At 50.5% G+C, this 17,586-nt stretch overlaps 1 protein-coding gene across 2 annotated transcripts in view; it reads left to right on the top strand.

The window, feature by feature from the left end:
* GRIK4 (glutamate ionotropic receptor kainate type subunit 4) overlaps window positions 1–17,586 on the top strand; it is a 189,947-nt gene that overhangs the window by 20,061 nt on the left and 152,300 nt on the right. For both annotated transcript variants that reach the window (XM_029076255.2, XM_029076253.2), the window contains exon 2: window positions 13,729–13,860. In XM_029076255.2, coding sequence (XP_028932088.1) covers window positions 13,779–13,860 — 82 coding nt within the window. In that variant the 5' untranslated portion in view covers window positions 13,729–13,778. The remainder of the gene's footprint in view (window positions 1–13,728; window positions 13,861–17,586) is intronic.

Raw genomic sequence — 17,586 nt, 5'->3', positions numbered from 1 at the left:
AGGCCTGGTGGGCCCGGGGTCTGGGATGGCTTCTGATGAGGGAGCCCGGACAAGCTGCCCGGGTGCGGTGGTCCCGGAATGAGCCTACCCTGCCGGCCCCAGCAGTGGAGACAGGGCCGGACACAAGCCTGCGGCCCAGAGGAATGACCCCTGCCAGCCCTCTTCTCCAGAATTGCTGCCTCACAAACTGCCTCACCACAACGGGGTCTTTGTGAAGAGTGGCTGAAGACTCAGCCGCTCCACCCTCCCCTTCCCCCCACAACTCGCTGCTGGTGAACGGAGCCCTGGCCCCAGAGTGTAGAGCAGCACAACCGAGTGAGGAGAGCTTGGCTGGGAGACGGGAGACCTGGGTTCTAATCTTGGCTCTGCTATTGCTGCTGGGTGACCTTATCAAATTGAGTTCTCTGGGCCTCAGTTTCCTCCTCTGTAAAATGGGGATTCAGTATTTTCCCTCTCCCTAAGACTGAGAGCTCGAGGTGGGACAAGGACCGTCTGATCTGATTACTGGTTGGAATTGTACCACTGGAGTGGGCAAATGGGATCATGCCACCAGAGTGGGCCGTTGGAATTGCACCGCAGCAGGTGGAAACAATCATACCACTGGAGCAGACATGTGGGGGACACTGTCTGGAGGAGGTGGATAAGATTGTGCCACAGGAGTGGGTGGAAGGGATCATTTCACCGGAGCAGGTGGACGGGATGGTGCCATTGGATCGGGTGGATGGGATTGGGCCACCAGAGTGTGTGGGAGAAGTAATAGAATGGGAAAGGACCAGGAGAATTTGGGGCCAGTGAAGGAGGCTTGGTGGAGCAGAAATTTCCCAGGATTCTCAGCGTGGTCTGGAATCCAGAGGACAGAGAAGTTCAGGGGAAAGGAAGGGCTTGGGGAGAAGGAATGGGGATAATGTAGATTGTAAGAGATTGTTTGCTCTTAAAGGGCAGGGATCGTGTCTACTAACTCTGTTGTACTTTCCTAAGCATTTGGTAGTAATAATAACAACAGTTAATAATCATAATTATGGTATTTGTTAAGCGCTTACTATGTGCCAGGCACTGTTCTAAGCACTGAGGTGGATACAAGATAATCAGGTTGGACACAGTGTCCCACATAGGGCTCACAGTCTTAATCCCCATATTACAGACGAGGGAACTGAGGGCCAGAGAAGTTAGGTTTTCTCAAGGTCACCCAGCAGACAAGTGGTGAAGCCGGGATTAGAACCCATGACCTTCTGACTCCCAGGCCTGGCTCTATCCACTAGGCCATGCTGCTGCTTCCACAAATCAGTGCTGTGCCACACTAGATGCTCAGTAAAGTGCTCTAGAGACAGTAGGTGCTCACTAAAGACTTTTGATATCGATAGGATTCTGACTTGGGTTGAATGCTTTACCCCTCTCTTTTCCGTTATTCGTTTTCAGTCAGGGGAAAGGGGATGGCCAGGCCAGCTCTCCTCCTGGGGGGCCTGTGGAAACAGGAGAGCTGTTCCACGGTCAGAGGGAGTTGGTGCCGTGATGCCCAGTGGCAGGGGACTAGACTAGATGATCTCTATGGGGCCATTTCGCAGCTCTGCTCCTCACTTCTAGATTATAAACTCCTTGTCAGGAGGGAAAGTGTCTACCGGCTCTGTTGTTTCATAATCTTCCCAGTGCTTAGTACGGTGCTCTTCACATAGTAAACGCTCAATAAATATGAATGATTGACTGATTCCTTCCAAGGAGTCGGCCAGGAGTCCCTAGAATGGCAGAGGGCACCCAAGGCTGGGCGAGTGAAAGCAGCCTCCTTTTGAGCTTCCTGCTGAAATCTGGGCCCAATTTAGGGAACGAAGCCTACAGGGTCTGATTTCTTGGCTTAGTTCCCTCTCCTTCCTCCCCATCCGCCATGTGTTCTCTCTCCCTCATCTGTGCTGCGAGAGTTTTCCTCTCCTTCTCTCCTCCTCCTCCAGGAGTTTTCCCGCACCCCCACTGCACCACACCCCAACCCCAGCCCAGGCTAGAGCAATGCCACACCAAGATGCTAATGGGAAAATTGTTCACAGATGGTACAAACAATATGGAAAAGAGACACTCTTCATTAGAGCCAACCAAGATAGTGTTTTTTAAATGATTTAAATTATCGCAGTAATTGCCCTGGGTCTCAAACGCCTGCAGAACAGGTAGCTTCAGCATCAGCCGGGAGGCGCCCAAGTCTCAAGGTCCCCTGGCGGATTCCACGGGCAGGACCTCCTCGGACTTGGGACGAAGCCTGAGGCCAACCAGGGAGCCCGTGGCCGTGGGAAATGTGCTGGAGAACTTGGGACCAGGGGCAGTTTTTGTTTTTTTTAATTTATGGTATTTGTTAAGCACTTACTCGGTGCCAGGCACTGTGCTAAACACTGAGGTAGATACAAGTTTTTCAGTTTGGACACAGTCACTGTTCCTCCTGGGGCTCACCATCTTCATCCCCATTTTACAGATGAGGTAACAGACACAGCGAAGTGAAGTGACTTGCCAGAGTCACAGAGCAGACAAGTGGCAGATCTGGCATTAGAAGCCAGGTCCTTCTGACTCCCAGGCTCATGCTCTGTTTACTAGACCATGCTGCTTCATTCCCCTCCACCCCCAGCCCCCTGCCATCCCTCCCCCAGAGACCCTTGAGCCCTGGGGCTGGAAAGACCCTCGACCCATCCCCCAGAGGTCATGCCATCCATCTCTCTGCCTCCAGGCCTGCCCCAAACTCAGCGCAACCTTCCAGCAGCAGAGATGGAATACCTTCCCATGGTCTCAGTCTCTCTTCTGTGGGCTCCTATCTCTCTTTCCCCTATGTCTATTTCTCTCTTATGTCTGCCCTTATTCCTTCCAGCTACAACATCCTCTCACCCCTAGTTCCCCAACCCCTGCCCCTTTATCTTTGTCTGCAGCCAGCCTCACTGTACTCTAGAAAAGACCCAAATAACAAACTCCTCCAGTCCTGTATTTTTAAACCAAATTGACTCTGCAGGCCAAAAACAAAAGATTTAATCTCACCTCCTCCCACTCCCTTTGCCCTCTCTCTTTCCTCTGCCTGTGGAGAAGGCACTTGAAGGGCAGAATAGGTGCTGCACTTGAAGGGCAGAATAGGTGCTGCGGGGGGTTCAGAAACTCACCTGGGCACCCCCCCACCCCAACTCCCAGCTGAATGCAAGGCTCCCGTGTAGTTTCTTAAGAAAAAAAAAAAAAAAGCCAACTTCATCTCTCAGGCTAGAATTACATTAAGGGGATGAAATTAAAGACTTTTCAGGGAGAGATCTCCTGGATAATTTGATGGAAGACTTTAATTATTTCCGAGTGCCCACAGGAAAAAAAAAGCTGCTTTTAAAAAGGAATTCATTTGGGGATCCCATAAAATACATATATATCGTTAGCTCCGCTGATGTTTCCGCTTCTCGTCCATCAGTGGAGTTCAGCCGGTTCCAAGACCGAGTTACTTTCAGCTCTCCTCTCTGTCCCTAGCCAGCTATGAGGAAGAAAAGTCTTTGTGGATCCGCGCCAGGGGTGGGGGACAATTTTGAGCGTTAGGAGAAGGCTGATGAAGGATTTTGAGGATGTGCCCAAAGGGTTGCTAGTAATAATAATAACAATTGTGGTCTTTGTTAAGTAATAATAATAATAATAACAGTATCTGTTAAGTAACTTACTGTGTGCAAGGCACTGTACTATGTTCCAAGCACACTGCCAAACACTGGGGGTTGGACACTGTCCCTGTCCCACAGGGGGTTCACCGTCTAGGTAGAAAGTAGGCCAGGTTTCGAATCTCAGTTTTTCAGCTGGAGAAACCAAGGACTTGGAAGTGGAGTGAGTTGTCCTAGGTCACCCAGAAGGCAGAATGGCAGAGTCGGAATTAAAGCCGAGGTCTTTTGATTCCCAGGGCCAGGTTCTTTTCATTATTAATGAAGATGGCAGTGATGGCGACAATGGGTGATGATGATGAAGGTAAAGGTGACATGAGGAGGGGCTGGGAGGTTTGCTTCCCTGAAGAACAGGGTGAAGGAGAATGCTGACATTCCCTCTAGACTGTAAGCTCATTGTGGGCAGGGAACATGTCTACCAACCTAGTTGCATCGTACTCTCCCAAAGGTTCAGTCCAGTGCTCTGTACTAAGTAAATGTTCAATAAATACTATTGATCATCTATAAAGCCCATCACAGACTGGGCTGGAGGGAGAACAGGCAGGGTGGCATTTTTAGTTTCAGCGAAGATCATTTCAAGAGTCTTATTTGGCCTGAAGCTTAATTCAAGATAAACTGCCATCAGCAAGGTAATTATCATTATCAGTGTCTTCAGAGCAGTGAAATAATTGAAGTCGTGTCAAGCTTTTAGAGTACTCTGGAGAAGGGGAGCAGTTTCTAGATGTGAAGCCTGTCCCCCGCTTACTAGGACTCCCCTGTGTCTGAGCTAGGACCCCCTGTTTTCTGGCTGGTCCTCCTGTTTCCTGGCTTGGAGCCCCTGCATTCTGGCCGAGCCCACTATGTCCTGGCTTGGCCCTCCTATGTCCTGTTGGACCCCACTGTGTTCTGGCAGGGCCCCCTTGTCTTAGACAGGGAATGTGTCTGTTTATTGTTATATTGTATTCTCCCAAGTGCTTAGTACAGTGCTCTGCACACAGTAAGCACTCAATACATACCACTGACTGATTGACTGGCAGGGGAGCAGAATCAGGCTTCTCAGGGAGGTGAGATCTTCTCTCTCCCAGCATCCGCTACCCCTGCCTATCCAGTGGCCAGCTCACTCCCGCTGTGTCTGGGTCCGGGTCCCCGTCCCTGTCCGGGTCCCTCCCCAGTCTTGGATTCTCCCATCGGCTCTAGGCAGAGGCGGCTCTGAAACAAAGGCGCTCTCGCCGCCGGGGCCGTGTTTCATGGGGAATCGAGCTGGGTTACAACTTTGAGCGTTTATTAATAAAGATGAATTGAGCCCGTTAGAAACCTCCTCTGATTTAGCTTTTTTAATTAAAAGGGAAGCTGGAGGCAAAGCCCGGCAGAGGATCGGGGAAAGCCACTGCCTCCACCAGGGGAGAAGCGTGGGCCAGCCATGGTCACAGACTGCTTGACCTGCTCCTGGGTCAGACCCTGGTCTCTCAGCAAGCGGATGCAGGTGATATCCAGGGCATCGTGAAATGGTGGGAGAGAAAAAGGCTGCCTTCAAAGCATTATAAAGGTCACATCTCTGAGAGGCTTTCCTTGTTTAAGCCCGCTTTTTCCCAGCTCTCACTCCCTTCTGTGTCATCTTTGCACTTCGATCTGTGACCTTTGGGTATTTGATATTCACCCTGCCCCCACCCCCACAGCACTTATGTAAAATATCTTTAGATTATATGTTATAAATTATGTATTCATATTTATATCTGTCTCCCCCCCTAGACTCTAAGCTCGCTATGGGCAGAGAATGTGACTGCTAATTCTGTTGGATTGTACTCTCCCATGCTCTTAGTACAGTGCTTTGCATATAGTAAGCTCTTGATAAATATGACTGATGGATTGAAAAGGGTGGTTTCACAGGGAGGGTAACGGGGGAGCGAGCCCTACCTAAGAAAGGCATCTGGGCCCATTTAGCTCTGAGCTGGTCTGACGTGGGAGGGACAAGCTAGTGAGCATGGAAAGCTTTGTGGGGTGTGAATGTGTCAGCATTGAGGGGAGCTGCAAAGCCCCGATAACTCAGAGTGAGCGACAGAGTCAGAAAGCAGGACAGGAAGGGGCGGCCTCCCTCCACTGTCCACCTGCCAGATGCTTATCTTCCCTGCTGCCCACCTGCCTGCCTCACCTGGCTAGACCCTGAGATGCAAAATGATTGACCCTCTTGGGGTCCCAGGTGTCAGAGCCATAGATGTCCTTTCATCTCCCCTCTGCCTGGGGAGGTGAGATAGAACCAGCCCGGTCTCTCTCCTCTGATGATGAGTTCAGTTCAGGTGAAGAGAGAGCTTCTTGATGGGAAGCAGAGCACAGAGGCTGGAGGCAGAACCTGGAGCTGGAAGCAGGAAGCAGGTTGTGGAGACTGGAGATGAACATGGAGGCAGAATGTGGAGGCTGGAAGCAGTGCATGGAAGCTGGAGGTAGATGTGGAGGCAGAGTGTGTATAATTTGACTGGATTACTGTATCTACATCCTTTCTGATCTCCCAACCTCCTGTCTCTCCCCACTTTGGTTTATACTTCACTCTGCTGCTCAGATTATCTTTCTACAGAAACATTCTGGGCATGTCACCACTCCTCCTCAAAAATTTCCAGTGGATGCCAATCAATTCCGTATAAAGCAAAAACTCCTCACTTTTGCCATCAGAGCTGTCCATCGCCTTGCCCCCTTCTACAGCCCAGCCCACACACTCAGCTCCTCTGGTGCTAACCTTTTCACTGTGCCTTGTTCTCATCTGTCCCATCATCAACCGCTGGCCCCCTTCCTACCTCTGTCCTGGAATACCCTCCTCCTTACATCTGCCAAACTAACACACTTCCTCCCCTTCAAAGTCCTACTGAAAGCTTACCTCCTCCAGGAGACCTTCCCTGACTAAGGCCTCCTTTTCCTCTGCTCCCCCTCCCTTCCCCGTCATCCCCACTCACTCCCTCTGCTCTACCCCACCGCCCTACAGAACTTGTGTGTATATATGTACATATTTATAATTCTATTCATTTTCTTAATGATGTGTATATAACTATAATTCTATTTATTTATAATGATGCTATTGATGCCTGTTTACTTGTTTTTATGTCTGTCTCCCCCCTTCTAGACTGTGAGCCCACTGTGAGTAGGGATTGTTTCTATTTGTTGCTGAATTGTACTTTCCAAGTGCTTAGTACAGTGCTCTGCACACAGTAAGCCCTCAATAAATACGACTGAATGAATGAATGAGGTTGGAAACACAGCTTGGAGGCTGGAGATGGAGATAGAGTGTGGAGGTCGGAGGCTGGAGGCAGAGCATGGAGGCTGAAGGCTGGTCTCTGGGCTGGGAGAGGAGAAGAAGAAGGAGGGAGTGGGTGGGAAGCAGCATGGCTTAGTGGAAAGAACCTGGGCTTCGGAGTCAGAGGTCATGGGTTCGACTCCCGGCTCTGCCACTTGTCAGCTGTGTGACTGTGGGCAAGTCACTTAACTTCTCTGTGCCTCAGTTACCTCATCTGTAAAATGGGGATTAACTGTGAGCCTCACGTGGGACGACCTGATTACCCTGTATCTCCCCCAGCGCTTAGAACAGTGCTCGGCACATAGTAAGCACTTAACAAATACCAACATTATTATTATTATTATTATAGCCTTAGGATAATGTTTCCATGAGAACCCCACTAGGCTTTGTGCCCTATTCCCTTCCTGTGGCTCCTCAGAGCGAGAGGTGCACATAACTCACTAGTTCTGGAAAGAGGAGGGTGGGGGTTATTTTATGGTATTCTATAAGAATTTACTATGTGTCAAACACTGTTCTAGGTGGAGGGGTAGATACAAATCATAAAGCCAGAAACAGTCTCTGTCCCACATGGGGCTCAAAGTCAAATAGGAAGGAGAATAGGTATTGAATCCCCATTTTGCAGTTGAGGAAACTGAGACATGGAGAAGTTAAGCGACTTGCCCAAGATCATGCAGAGGGCAAGTAGTAGAGTCAGGATTAGAACCCAGGTCCTCTGGCTCCCAGGCCCGTGCTTTATCCATTAGACTATACTGGATCCCTAAGGGAGTTGAGCACTGGTCCGAGTGTCTTGGGACAGGTCCCAGTGATGGCTCAGGCTTGGAAAGGAAGAGGCATGGGGATATCTTCTAGACTCTGGGAAGCCACTGTAGCCAACTCAGTCTCAGACACAGAGAGGAGAAGCAGCGTGGCCTAGTATATAGTGCCTGGGCCTGGGAGTCATAAGGACCTGGATTCTAATCCTGGCTCCACCACTTGTTTGCTGTGTCTTCTTGGGTAAGTCACTTAACTTCTCTGGGCCTCAGTAACCACATCTATATAATGAAGATTAAAGCTGAGCCTCATATGGAACGGGGCCTCTGTCCAAACTGATAAGCTTTTGTCTACCCCAGCAGTTAGTACAGTGCCTGGCACATAATAAGCACTTAAATACCACTATGAGCCTATGTGGGCAGGGATTGTTACTTTTTGTTGCTCCCAGGGAGCACGTTTGCCAGGGAAAATTGTAAAAATGATTCCAGCCCCATAGAGAGAAGCATGCTATCCCATTGGACTTCAGGAGGGACTATAGTAAGAATCACTGTGGTATTTAAGTGCTTACTAAGTGCCAAACACTGTACTAAACACGGGGTAGGTATAAGACAATTCCTGTCCCATAGGGAACTCACTGTCTCAGTGGGAGGGAGACTATTTGATCCCCATTTTACAAATGAGGAAACTGAGGCCCAGTGAAATTAAGTAACTTGCCCAAAGTCATGCAGCAGGCAAATGGCAGAGCTGAGATTAGAACCCAGTCCTTCTGACTCCCAGGTTTGAGCTTTTTCCACTAGGCCGCACTGCTTCTCTAAGAAAGAGGAGAGGTCTGTCTTCTCCCATCCTGAGAACAGAGAGAGTCCAGGCTCTGCTTCCTGGCCAAGGACATCGGGCTATTTGGGTTGTGATGCCTGGACTGGAGAGTGACAGAGCAGAATTGAGGAGAAAGCCAGGCCAGATGCAATGTCAGGGTGACCCCGTGGGATCCGTTCCTTTTCACAGCCGTCACTCCGCGTCTCCCATTCAATGGCCAAGGGCTTTCCAGCTTCTCGGCACTAAGGGCTGTCGATTGAGCCTGTTATTTAGTGATTCACCTGCTTTTCACCAAGCAGCATAACAAATTTGCTGTAAATTTTGGTGCATTTGAAAGATCTTAATTCATCAACAGAGAAACAGCACCTTGACACAATGAAACCAGACCACATTCCACAGACCTCAAAGCCATTTGTCATTTACTTCTGAAAAGAGAGTGCAGAAAGGATCCACTTCCCGCATGTAATCATTTCACGGGGTGGGACGAGCTGAGGCCACGGCTTCTGCAGGGGGTCTGCCTCCCTTGCTGCCATTAGGCCCTACTATAAGGGAAAGGGAACGTGCAGACTGCATTTTTGATTCCTCCTTAACTCCTAGGAGCACGAGTGACCCCACATTTATCCACTGCCCTTCATTCCCCTCTCCAGTGAGGGTGAGTCCTTTTACTCTTACTGGCAGTAGGAAAGTCACATTTTGGTTAGAAGAAGGAAATACTCTGAAATACACTCAATCTTCCAGGCGGCATTATCAGGGACTTAGATGCATCATTCTTGAGCGGTCAGTGTGGCCTTGTTTGTGACTGTGGCCTCAGTTGTGGGTGTGGACTCCGAGCCTTCAGGAGCCTGAAATTATGCCCTTCTAGTCAAGGTGTCCTACTGAGTTTTGTTTTCAGTCTGGGTGCTGCCTTAAAGATTTGTTTCCTCTGTGGCTAGTCCCTCTCCCCCTTCCCTTCTCTTTACTGTAAGCTCAGTGTGGCCAAGTAATATGTCTGTTGTGTTGTTATACTGTACTCTCCCAAGCACCAAGCTCAGTGCTTTGCACACAGCGCTCGATAAATATGATAGACTGACTTCTTATTTTCAGGTGGTTAGGGAGGGTCTAATTCCCACCTGTGTACTCTTTCCCAGCCCTTAGTATGGTGTTCTGCACACAGTAAGCACTGAAATAATACCTTTTCTATCTCTGGCACTACTGCCGTGGTCCTCTGGCCAAGGGCTCCCTCGATCCCCAAGGGTCGAACCCGGGCTCCAGTGGTTTACAAAAGCAGCATGGCCTAGTGGAAAGAGCCCGGACCTGGAAGTCAGAAGTAATAATAATAATAATAATGTTGGTATTTAAGCGCTTACTATGTGCCGAGCACTGTTCTAAGTGCTCGGGGAGATACAGGGTAATCAGGTTGTCCCACGTGAGGCTCACAGTTAATCCCCATTTTACAGATGAGGGAACTGAGGCACAGAGAAGTGAAGTGACTTGCCCACAGTCACACAGCTGACAAGTGGCAGAGCCGGGAGTCGAACTCATGACCTCTGACTCTGAAGCCCAGGCTCTTTTCCACTGAGCCACGCTGCTTCCAAGAAGGTAATGGCTTCTAATCCTGGCACCGCCACTTGTCTGCTCTGTGACCTTGGGCAAGTCACCTGACTTCCCTGTGTCTCAGTTACCTCATCTGGAAAATGGGGATTAAGGCTGTGAGCCTGATGTGGGACAAGGACTGTGTCCAATTCGATTTGCCTGTACTCCCCCCAGCATTTAGAACAGCGCTTAGCATATAGTAAGTGCTTAACAAATACTATTATTAGAGTTCATTACCTCAGAGGGGGCCCACCAGCCACCTAGGCAGATTGCAATCAACACCGAAAACACAGGCAACTGGGGAATCTGGGGGTGGGGGAAACCCTAGCCGAGGGGAGGGGGGTGGCTGTATCATGGGGGTGGGAGCAAATGGGGGGTTTCTTTTATCAATGGGAGAAAAATTTTTCACTGATCCTCCCCTGCCCCTCGGGCAGCCTGGAGCTTGGGAGATTTGTGTGCTTCAAAGGAGCAGCCAATAGAGAGAGAGAGAGAGAGAGAGAGAGAGAGAGAGAGAGAGAGAGAGAGAGAGAGAGTGTGTGTGTGTGTGTGTGTGTGTGTGTGTATGCATATATGTTTGGAAGCCAGCCTCCAAACTCCTCAGCAGCATTGTTATTTTGAAGGCCTTGTCAGAGACTACTGGTGCCTCTTTCCTCCTTGTTTTCCTATCCACTGTAACCCCAGGGCTCCACCCGGATACTCTGGCCTAGGATAGTGAGACTTCCCTTCCACCATCCTCTAGGCATCCGGGTTTCCCAGCCCATTTTCTGGAGAGATGCCCCAACCTGGGTCAGAGAAATCCCCATGCACGTATGCATGGTGTAGTGGATAGAGCATGGGCCTGGGAGTCAGAAGGTCATGGGTTCTAATCCTGGCTCTGCCATTTGTCTGCTGTGTGACCTTGGGGAAGTCACTTCACTTCTCTCTGCCTGTTACCTCATCTGTAAAATGGAGATTGACTGAGTCCCGTGACACGGCAGTGTGGTCTAGTCAGAAGGTCATGGGTTCTAATGCTGGCTCCGCCACTTGTCTGCTCTGTGACTATGGGAAAGTCAAGTCACTTTTCGGTGCCCTCAGTTCCCTCATCTGTAAAATGGGGATTAAGACTGGGCACCCCATGAGGGGCATGGACTGTGTCCAACCTGATTACTTTGTATCCACTTTAATGCTTAGAAAAGTGCCTGGCATGTAGTAAGTGCTTAACAAATGCCACAATTATTATGTGGGACAGAGATTGTGTCCAACCTGATTTACTTGTATCTACCCCAGTGCCTGGCACATAGTAAGCGTGTGACAAATACCATAATAATTATTATTATGTGTGCAGTGGGGAGGGACTGAGGCACCCAGGCCATACCCCCCCAGCGAGGAGCAATCCCCACTCCTCCCAGCTCCCGGGGGCCGAGGGCCAAGGTGGCTGACGGCAGCCACGGTGGTTCTGTCATTCAGTGAGTCACCGAAAGACCCCCTACCCAGGCCACGGCAAGCAGCCAATCCAGGACCGGAGCCAGGGCCCGATCTCCTCATGGGGGTGTTTTAACGAGCAATGGCGGTGGACTTCAAATTGCTGCTCCCTCAGGGTACTCAGAGCAGTTCACTTCTGCAGCTAGCGGTGCTGGGACCGGGGCGGAGTGGAAACTGAGTTTGGCAGAGTGGGAATCTCCCACATCCCCAGGAATGACCAGTCCCTGACCTTTCCCCTCCCCTAATTCTGACCCATACTGGAGCATGTCGGGAGAGGGAGAAGATTAGCGGCTTCCCAGATGCCCACCCAGTGCTAATAGCGCAAGTGAGTTATAAACAAGGCAACCACCCCCACCGTGCCCAGCGACACAACCCAGCAGGAGCACAATTTCTCAGAACATGGAGCACAAGAGGAGAGCGGCGGGTGGCAGGGCTGGGAGTAGTGGGGGGAGAGCACTCAACTCGCCAAGAGTGGCAGGAAGGAGTGAGCCAGCAGCCAGGGTAGTAGTGGGTTGGAGGAGACGACCGGTGCCTTCTGAACCAGCTGAGGGAGGCGTCTAAAAGTTCTCAGAGTCCTTACTGGCACACAACCCTAGTAGCTGAGAGAGGTGGGGGCCAGAGAGATACCTCCCTACAATTGTGGAGATGTCCTTTGTCTGGCCACTGCCAAACTCACTGCAGTCCAGGTCCTGGAAAGAAGACAGGGAAGTGGCAGATTTCTCTTTCCCTACATTTCTTAGTTGGGGAAACTGAAGGCAGAGAGGGACCACAGCTGTCTGAGTCCAAGTCCGGCTCTTTACCATGTCGCCTGGCCCTCTTTCCCCACAGCCACTGCAGAGGAAAACTAGGACAAAGTAGTTTTCTCCTGATTTCCACTGTCAACTGCAGCTCGAGAAGGCCTGGCTTCTCATCCATTTATCTGGGCATCTCCTTTCTTCCTGCATGGTTGCCAAGTTCCCTTCCCCTCCCTCCCTCCCCCCACCCAAGGGTCAGAACAGGAAGAAGAGAAGGAAGACTTGGGACCCTTATGGACAGTCATGCTGGGCTGGCCTTCCTGAGCAAGCTAAACCTTGGCAGACTAAAGATTCCAGTCATCTGGAAGTTTGTGGGTCTTTCTCGGTCACTCAGTCAGTCAATCGTATTGATTGAGTGTTTACTGTGTCGTGGTCATGGGTTCGAATCCTGACTCTGCCACCTGTCAGCTGTGTGACTGTGGGCAAGTCACTTAACTTCTCTGTGCCTCAGTTACCTCATCTGTAAAATGGGGATTAAGACTGTGAGCCTCATGTGGGACAACCTGATTACCCTGTGTCTACTCCAGCGCTTAGAACAGTGCTCTGCACATAGTAAGCGCTTAACAAATACCAACATTATTATTCATTACTGTGTGTAAAGCACTGTATTGTTATATTGTACTCTCCCAAGTGGTTAATAAACAGATATATTCCCTGCCCACAAGGAGCTTAAGTCTAGAGGTGGGTCAGACATTAATATGAATAAATTACAGATATGGACATAAGTGCTGTGGAGCTCGGTGTGGGGTTGAGTAAAGGAGCAAGTCAGGGTGATACAGAAGGGAGGGGGAAAAGAGGAAAGGAGGGCTTAGTCGGGGAAGGCCTCTTGGAGAAGACGTGCCTTCAATAAGTCTCTGAAGGCTGTGAGAGTGATTGTTGTTGGATATGAGGAGGGAGGGCCTGCCAGGCCAGAGGTGAGAAGTGGACAAGAGGTCAGGAGCGAGTTAGATGAGATTGAGGTGCAGTATCAAGGCGTATGGGACCGTTGGCCCACCTGGATTTAGGATACCTCATCTCTGGAATGGAAACAAGCCAGATTCCAATTAATCAATTGATGAATCGATAGTAATTAACAATAATGATGGCATTTGTTAAGCGCTTACTATGTGCCAAGCACTGTTCTAAGCGCTGGGGGGGATACAAGGTAATCAGGTTGTCCCACATGGGGCGCACAGTCTTCATCCCCATTTTACAGATGAGGTAACTGTGGCACAGAGAAGTTAAGTGACTTGCCCAAAGTCACACAGCCGACAAGTGGCAGAGCCGGGATTCAAACCCATGACCTCTGACTCCCAAGCCCGTGCTCTTTCCACTGAGCCATGCTGCTACAAATACCACACTTATTATGATGGTGATTTCCCCTGGCAGCCTCACCCTGTCTTCGGTCTGTGGAGACCCGGAGTCCTGCCTCACCCTGCTTCCTCCTGTTGTGTTGCAGAGTTATGTCATGCCCAGACCATCAGAGGACCACATGAGGATTTATAGAAGATGCCCCGGGTCTTGGCACCCCTGGTGCTCCTCCTGGCGTGGCTGAGGGCTGTGTCTGGCAGTCCACACTCCCTGCGGATCGGTGAGTACCAACCATGCTGCCCGCCGGGGGCTTGAAGGTCGGGAGGCGCGACCACGCAGGGGGCTCAGCCGGGGACGGGGGCCATTCTCCCAACCTGCTGGGACCACGGAGGATCTCCATCCCCAGCTGTCCTCAGGGACCCCGGTCCCATAAACAGAGAGAATGTTTTGTTCTTAAAAATCTAGACCAAGATGATTTTCATGTGCTCAGCAAAGCCTCATGCTAATGTAGCCAGGACAGCTCAGCTGAGCCTGAGAAGTGGAAACGATGCCAACGCTCCCTTGGGCAGAGGCGTTGGAGACACACGTTCCAAGTGTTCAGACACTTTGAAGGGTGTGGACAGGGCAGAGGCGGAACAGTTGTCCTCCCTGACCCCAGAGCGAGGAGGGCACCCGTTGAAGGTTGGTGGCAGGTTCAAAATGAAACACCTTCTGCCCCCAGTGGGTGGAAACCTGTGGAATTCATTATCACTGGAAGGTGGGACGAGCCAAAATATCAATAGGTTCAAGAAGTCGAATAAATCCCCAGTGATGGAGTGTGATGGATTGCTAAAGGGAAAGGTTTGGCTTGTCGGTGGAGTGGTAAATTCCTGTCCTTGAAAAGCAGTGTGGCCTACTGGATAGAGCATGGGCCTGGGAGTCAGAAGGACCTGGAATCTACTTCTGGTTCTGCCACTTGTCTACTGTGTGACCTCAGACAAGTTACTTCACTTCTCTGTGCCTCAGTGACCTCATCTGTAAAATGGGAATTAAGACTGTGAGGGAAAGGGACTGTAACCAACCTGATTATCTTGTATCTACTCCAGCCCTTACCTCGGTGCCTGGCAATAATAAGAGCTTAAATAAATACCATTTTAAAAAAATTGTCACATGGTTCTTCCAGGTTTCTTCTGGGGTCCCTTTCAGAGATTGGACCTTGGGCCCAGTGGACCATGGGGTGAGCCAGGAGTTCATTTCTCGTGGATCCACCTTCTGGTGACTTCTAAGTATTCTAATAATGATTATAGCTGTGGTATCTGCAAAGTGTGTACTAGGTGCCAAACACTGTGCTAAATGCAAAGGTATGTGCTACACAGTCTTTGGTGAAATCCAAGTGGGCTCGCTTCTTTTTCTTTCTTCCTCACGATGTCTCTATGAGGCAGGGAGATTCAGGGAGAGGCAGGGATTAACCTCCTTTTTTTTAAAGGAGGAATTGAGGCCCATGGAGGTTCTAATCCCAGCTCCACCACTTGTCTACTGGTGACCCTGGGCGAGTCACTGTACTTCTCTAAGCCTCAGTTAACTCATCTGCAAAATGGAGATTAAGATTGTGAGCCATATTTGGGACAGGGACTGTGTCCAACCGGATAAATTAGTATCTACCCCCTTAGTAGTACAGTGCCTGACATATCCCAGCTGGATTATTGTGTCAGCCTTCTCTCTGATCTCCCTTCCTCCTGTCTCGCCCCGCTCCAGTCTATTCTTCATTCCGCTGCCCGGCTCATCTTCCTGCAGAAACGCTCTGGGCATGTCACTCCCCTTCTTAAAAACCTCCAGTGGTTGCCTATCAACCTCTGCATGAAACAAAAACTTCTCACTCTAGGCTTCAAGGCTCTCCATCACCTTGCCCCCTCCTACCTCTCCTCCCTTCCCTCTTTCTACTGCTCACCCCACACGTTCCGCTCCTCTGCCGCCCACCTCCTCACCGTCCCCCGTTCTCGCCTATCCCACCGTTGACCCCTGGGCCACGTCCTCCCACTGTCCTGGAATGCCCTCCCTCCTCACCTCTGCCAAACTAATTCTCTTCCCCTCTTCAAAGCCCTACTGAGAGCTCACCTCCCCCAAGAGGCCTTCCCAGAGTGAGCTTCCCCTTTTCACTCTACTCCCTCTGCTGCCTCTCTGGCCCCCCCTTCACCTCCCCTCAGCTAAGCCCCCTTTTCCCCCTTCTTTCCTCTGCTCCTCCCCCTCTCCCTTCCCCTCCCCTCAGCACTGTGCTCATCTGCTCATTTGTATATATTTTTATTACCCTATTTATTTTGTTAATGAGATGTACATCTCCTTGATTCTATTTATTGCTATTGTTTTTGTCTGTCTGTCTCCCCGGATTAGATTGTAAGCCCGTCAGTGGGCAGGGATTGTCTCTATCTGTTGCCCAGTTGTACATTCCAAGTGCTTAGTACAGTGCTCTGCACATAGTAAGTGCTCAATAAATACTACTGAATGAATGAATGAACATAGTAAGCGCTTCACAAATACAATTTTTTAAAAAAGTGACTTGTCTACAGTCACAGGGTGGACCAGCATCTTGATCCCAGGTCTTCTAATTCCTGCATCATCCATTTGGTCCAGCCTCCTTGGGGTCACCAATGCGAGCTGAAAGAGGAATTAGAGGTGGATCAGAGGGAAGAGAAGGAGGGAAGCGGGGACTCCCCAAGGTCCCTCAGCTGCTCACTGTTTTTCAGTTGGAACAGGCATTCCTCTCTAACACTTTCTAAGAGCTGCTTGTCACCGGGCTCTTTCTAAGAGCTGCCTGGGCTCTATCCAGGCAGGGACTTGTCTGTCCTCCCTGGTTTGTCCAACCTCCCCCTCCCTCAGGCACCCTATAAAGAGCCCAAAACTTCGTGCACCTCCTCCTTTTCTTCCCATCTTCCCACCGTTCACTTAGATGGAAACTTCAAAGCCCAATTTAATTCCTTTTAAGAGCAACGCAAAACGGTTCATATCCTTAAGATGCTTAATTTATAAGATCCTGTGGTTCTTGGGGATGGGCAGAGAGAGCCCGTCTTCCCTCTGAGTGAGCTGAGGAAACGGTAACTCTGCCATCTGTGCTTGTGCTGATGAGAAGCACAAAGAGGGTACAGTCAGTGGCTACTGGCATCTTGCTCCCTCCAAGAAAGTGGAAGGGCAGGGAGGGCCTCAGGCCCCTCCCACAAGGATCACAAGTTGCCCCCTTTGATGCTGGCACACCAGGCTGGGCTGGTCTATAAGTCCTTGCCACTCTTTTCAATGGGACAGGCCCACCCCCTAATTCTGTGCCCCATGCGAGAGGCCTTCCTCTTGCCACTCGTCTTAATGGGAGAGGCCCACCCCCTACCACTCCGACCAAAGGGAAAGGCCCACTCCCTTCCGCTCTACCCACTGAGACAGGCTCTCCTCTTGCCACTCTCTGTCCAATACGATAGGCCCTTCTCTCCCACCTTCCCTGCCCTAGGAGATAGTGGGTCCAGTTTGGGGCCTGCCCAGGGTAAGCCGGGAACAACTCCAGAAAAAGGTTTGGCTAACAGTAGATGCTGAGGAGATCATTTGATGCTGCTAAATTGGGAAAAGAGAGAACTGTCAGGGGAGACTAACAGGGGGCCAGAGGAAAGGGGGTCAGTTCAGGAGCTCAGAATCACTTCTTCCTGGGAAAACTTCAGGAACAGAGAAACAGTTGTCTGGCTTGAAATGTTTAGTAAATGGAGGCAGGGAGTTAGGTTCTGGGTCCCCAGAGTGGCTGGCAGGATGCAAGCTCAAACCATCCAGGTCTACCAGACGGCCCCTCAGAGGGTGAGCCCCTCCCTGGCTGAACCTGGCTAATCTGAGACTAACCTGCTGAGACTTTCTGCCAGCCAGTCGGTGACCTCTGCCCAGGGCTGCCCAGTGAGTCCTCATGGGGTTTAGTAGGCAGTAGCATGGCCTAGTGGATAGAGCATGGGCCTGGGAGTCAGAAGATCATGGGTTCTAATCCCAGCTCTGCTGCTTGTCTGCT

Source organism: Ornithorhynchus anatinus, chromosome 11, assembly GCF_004115215.2.
Source record: "Ornithorhynchus anatinus isolate Pmale09 chromosome 11, mOrnAna1.pri.v4, whole genome shotgun sequence".
Lineage (NCBI taxonomy): Eukaryota > Metazoa > Chordata > Mammalia > Monotremata > Ornithorhynchidae > Ornithorhynchus > Ornithorhynchus anatinus.
The sequence above is the reverse complement of the archived record's forward strand: the minus strand, read 5'-3'. Positions and strand labels throughout refer to the sequence as shown.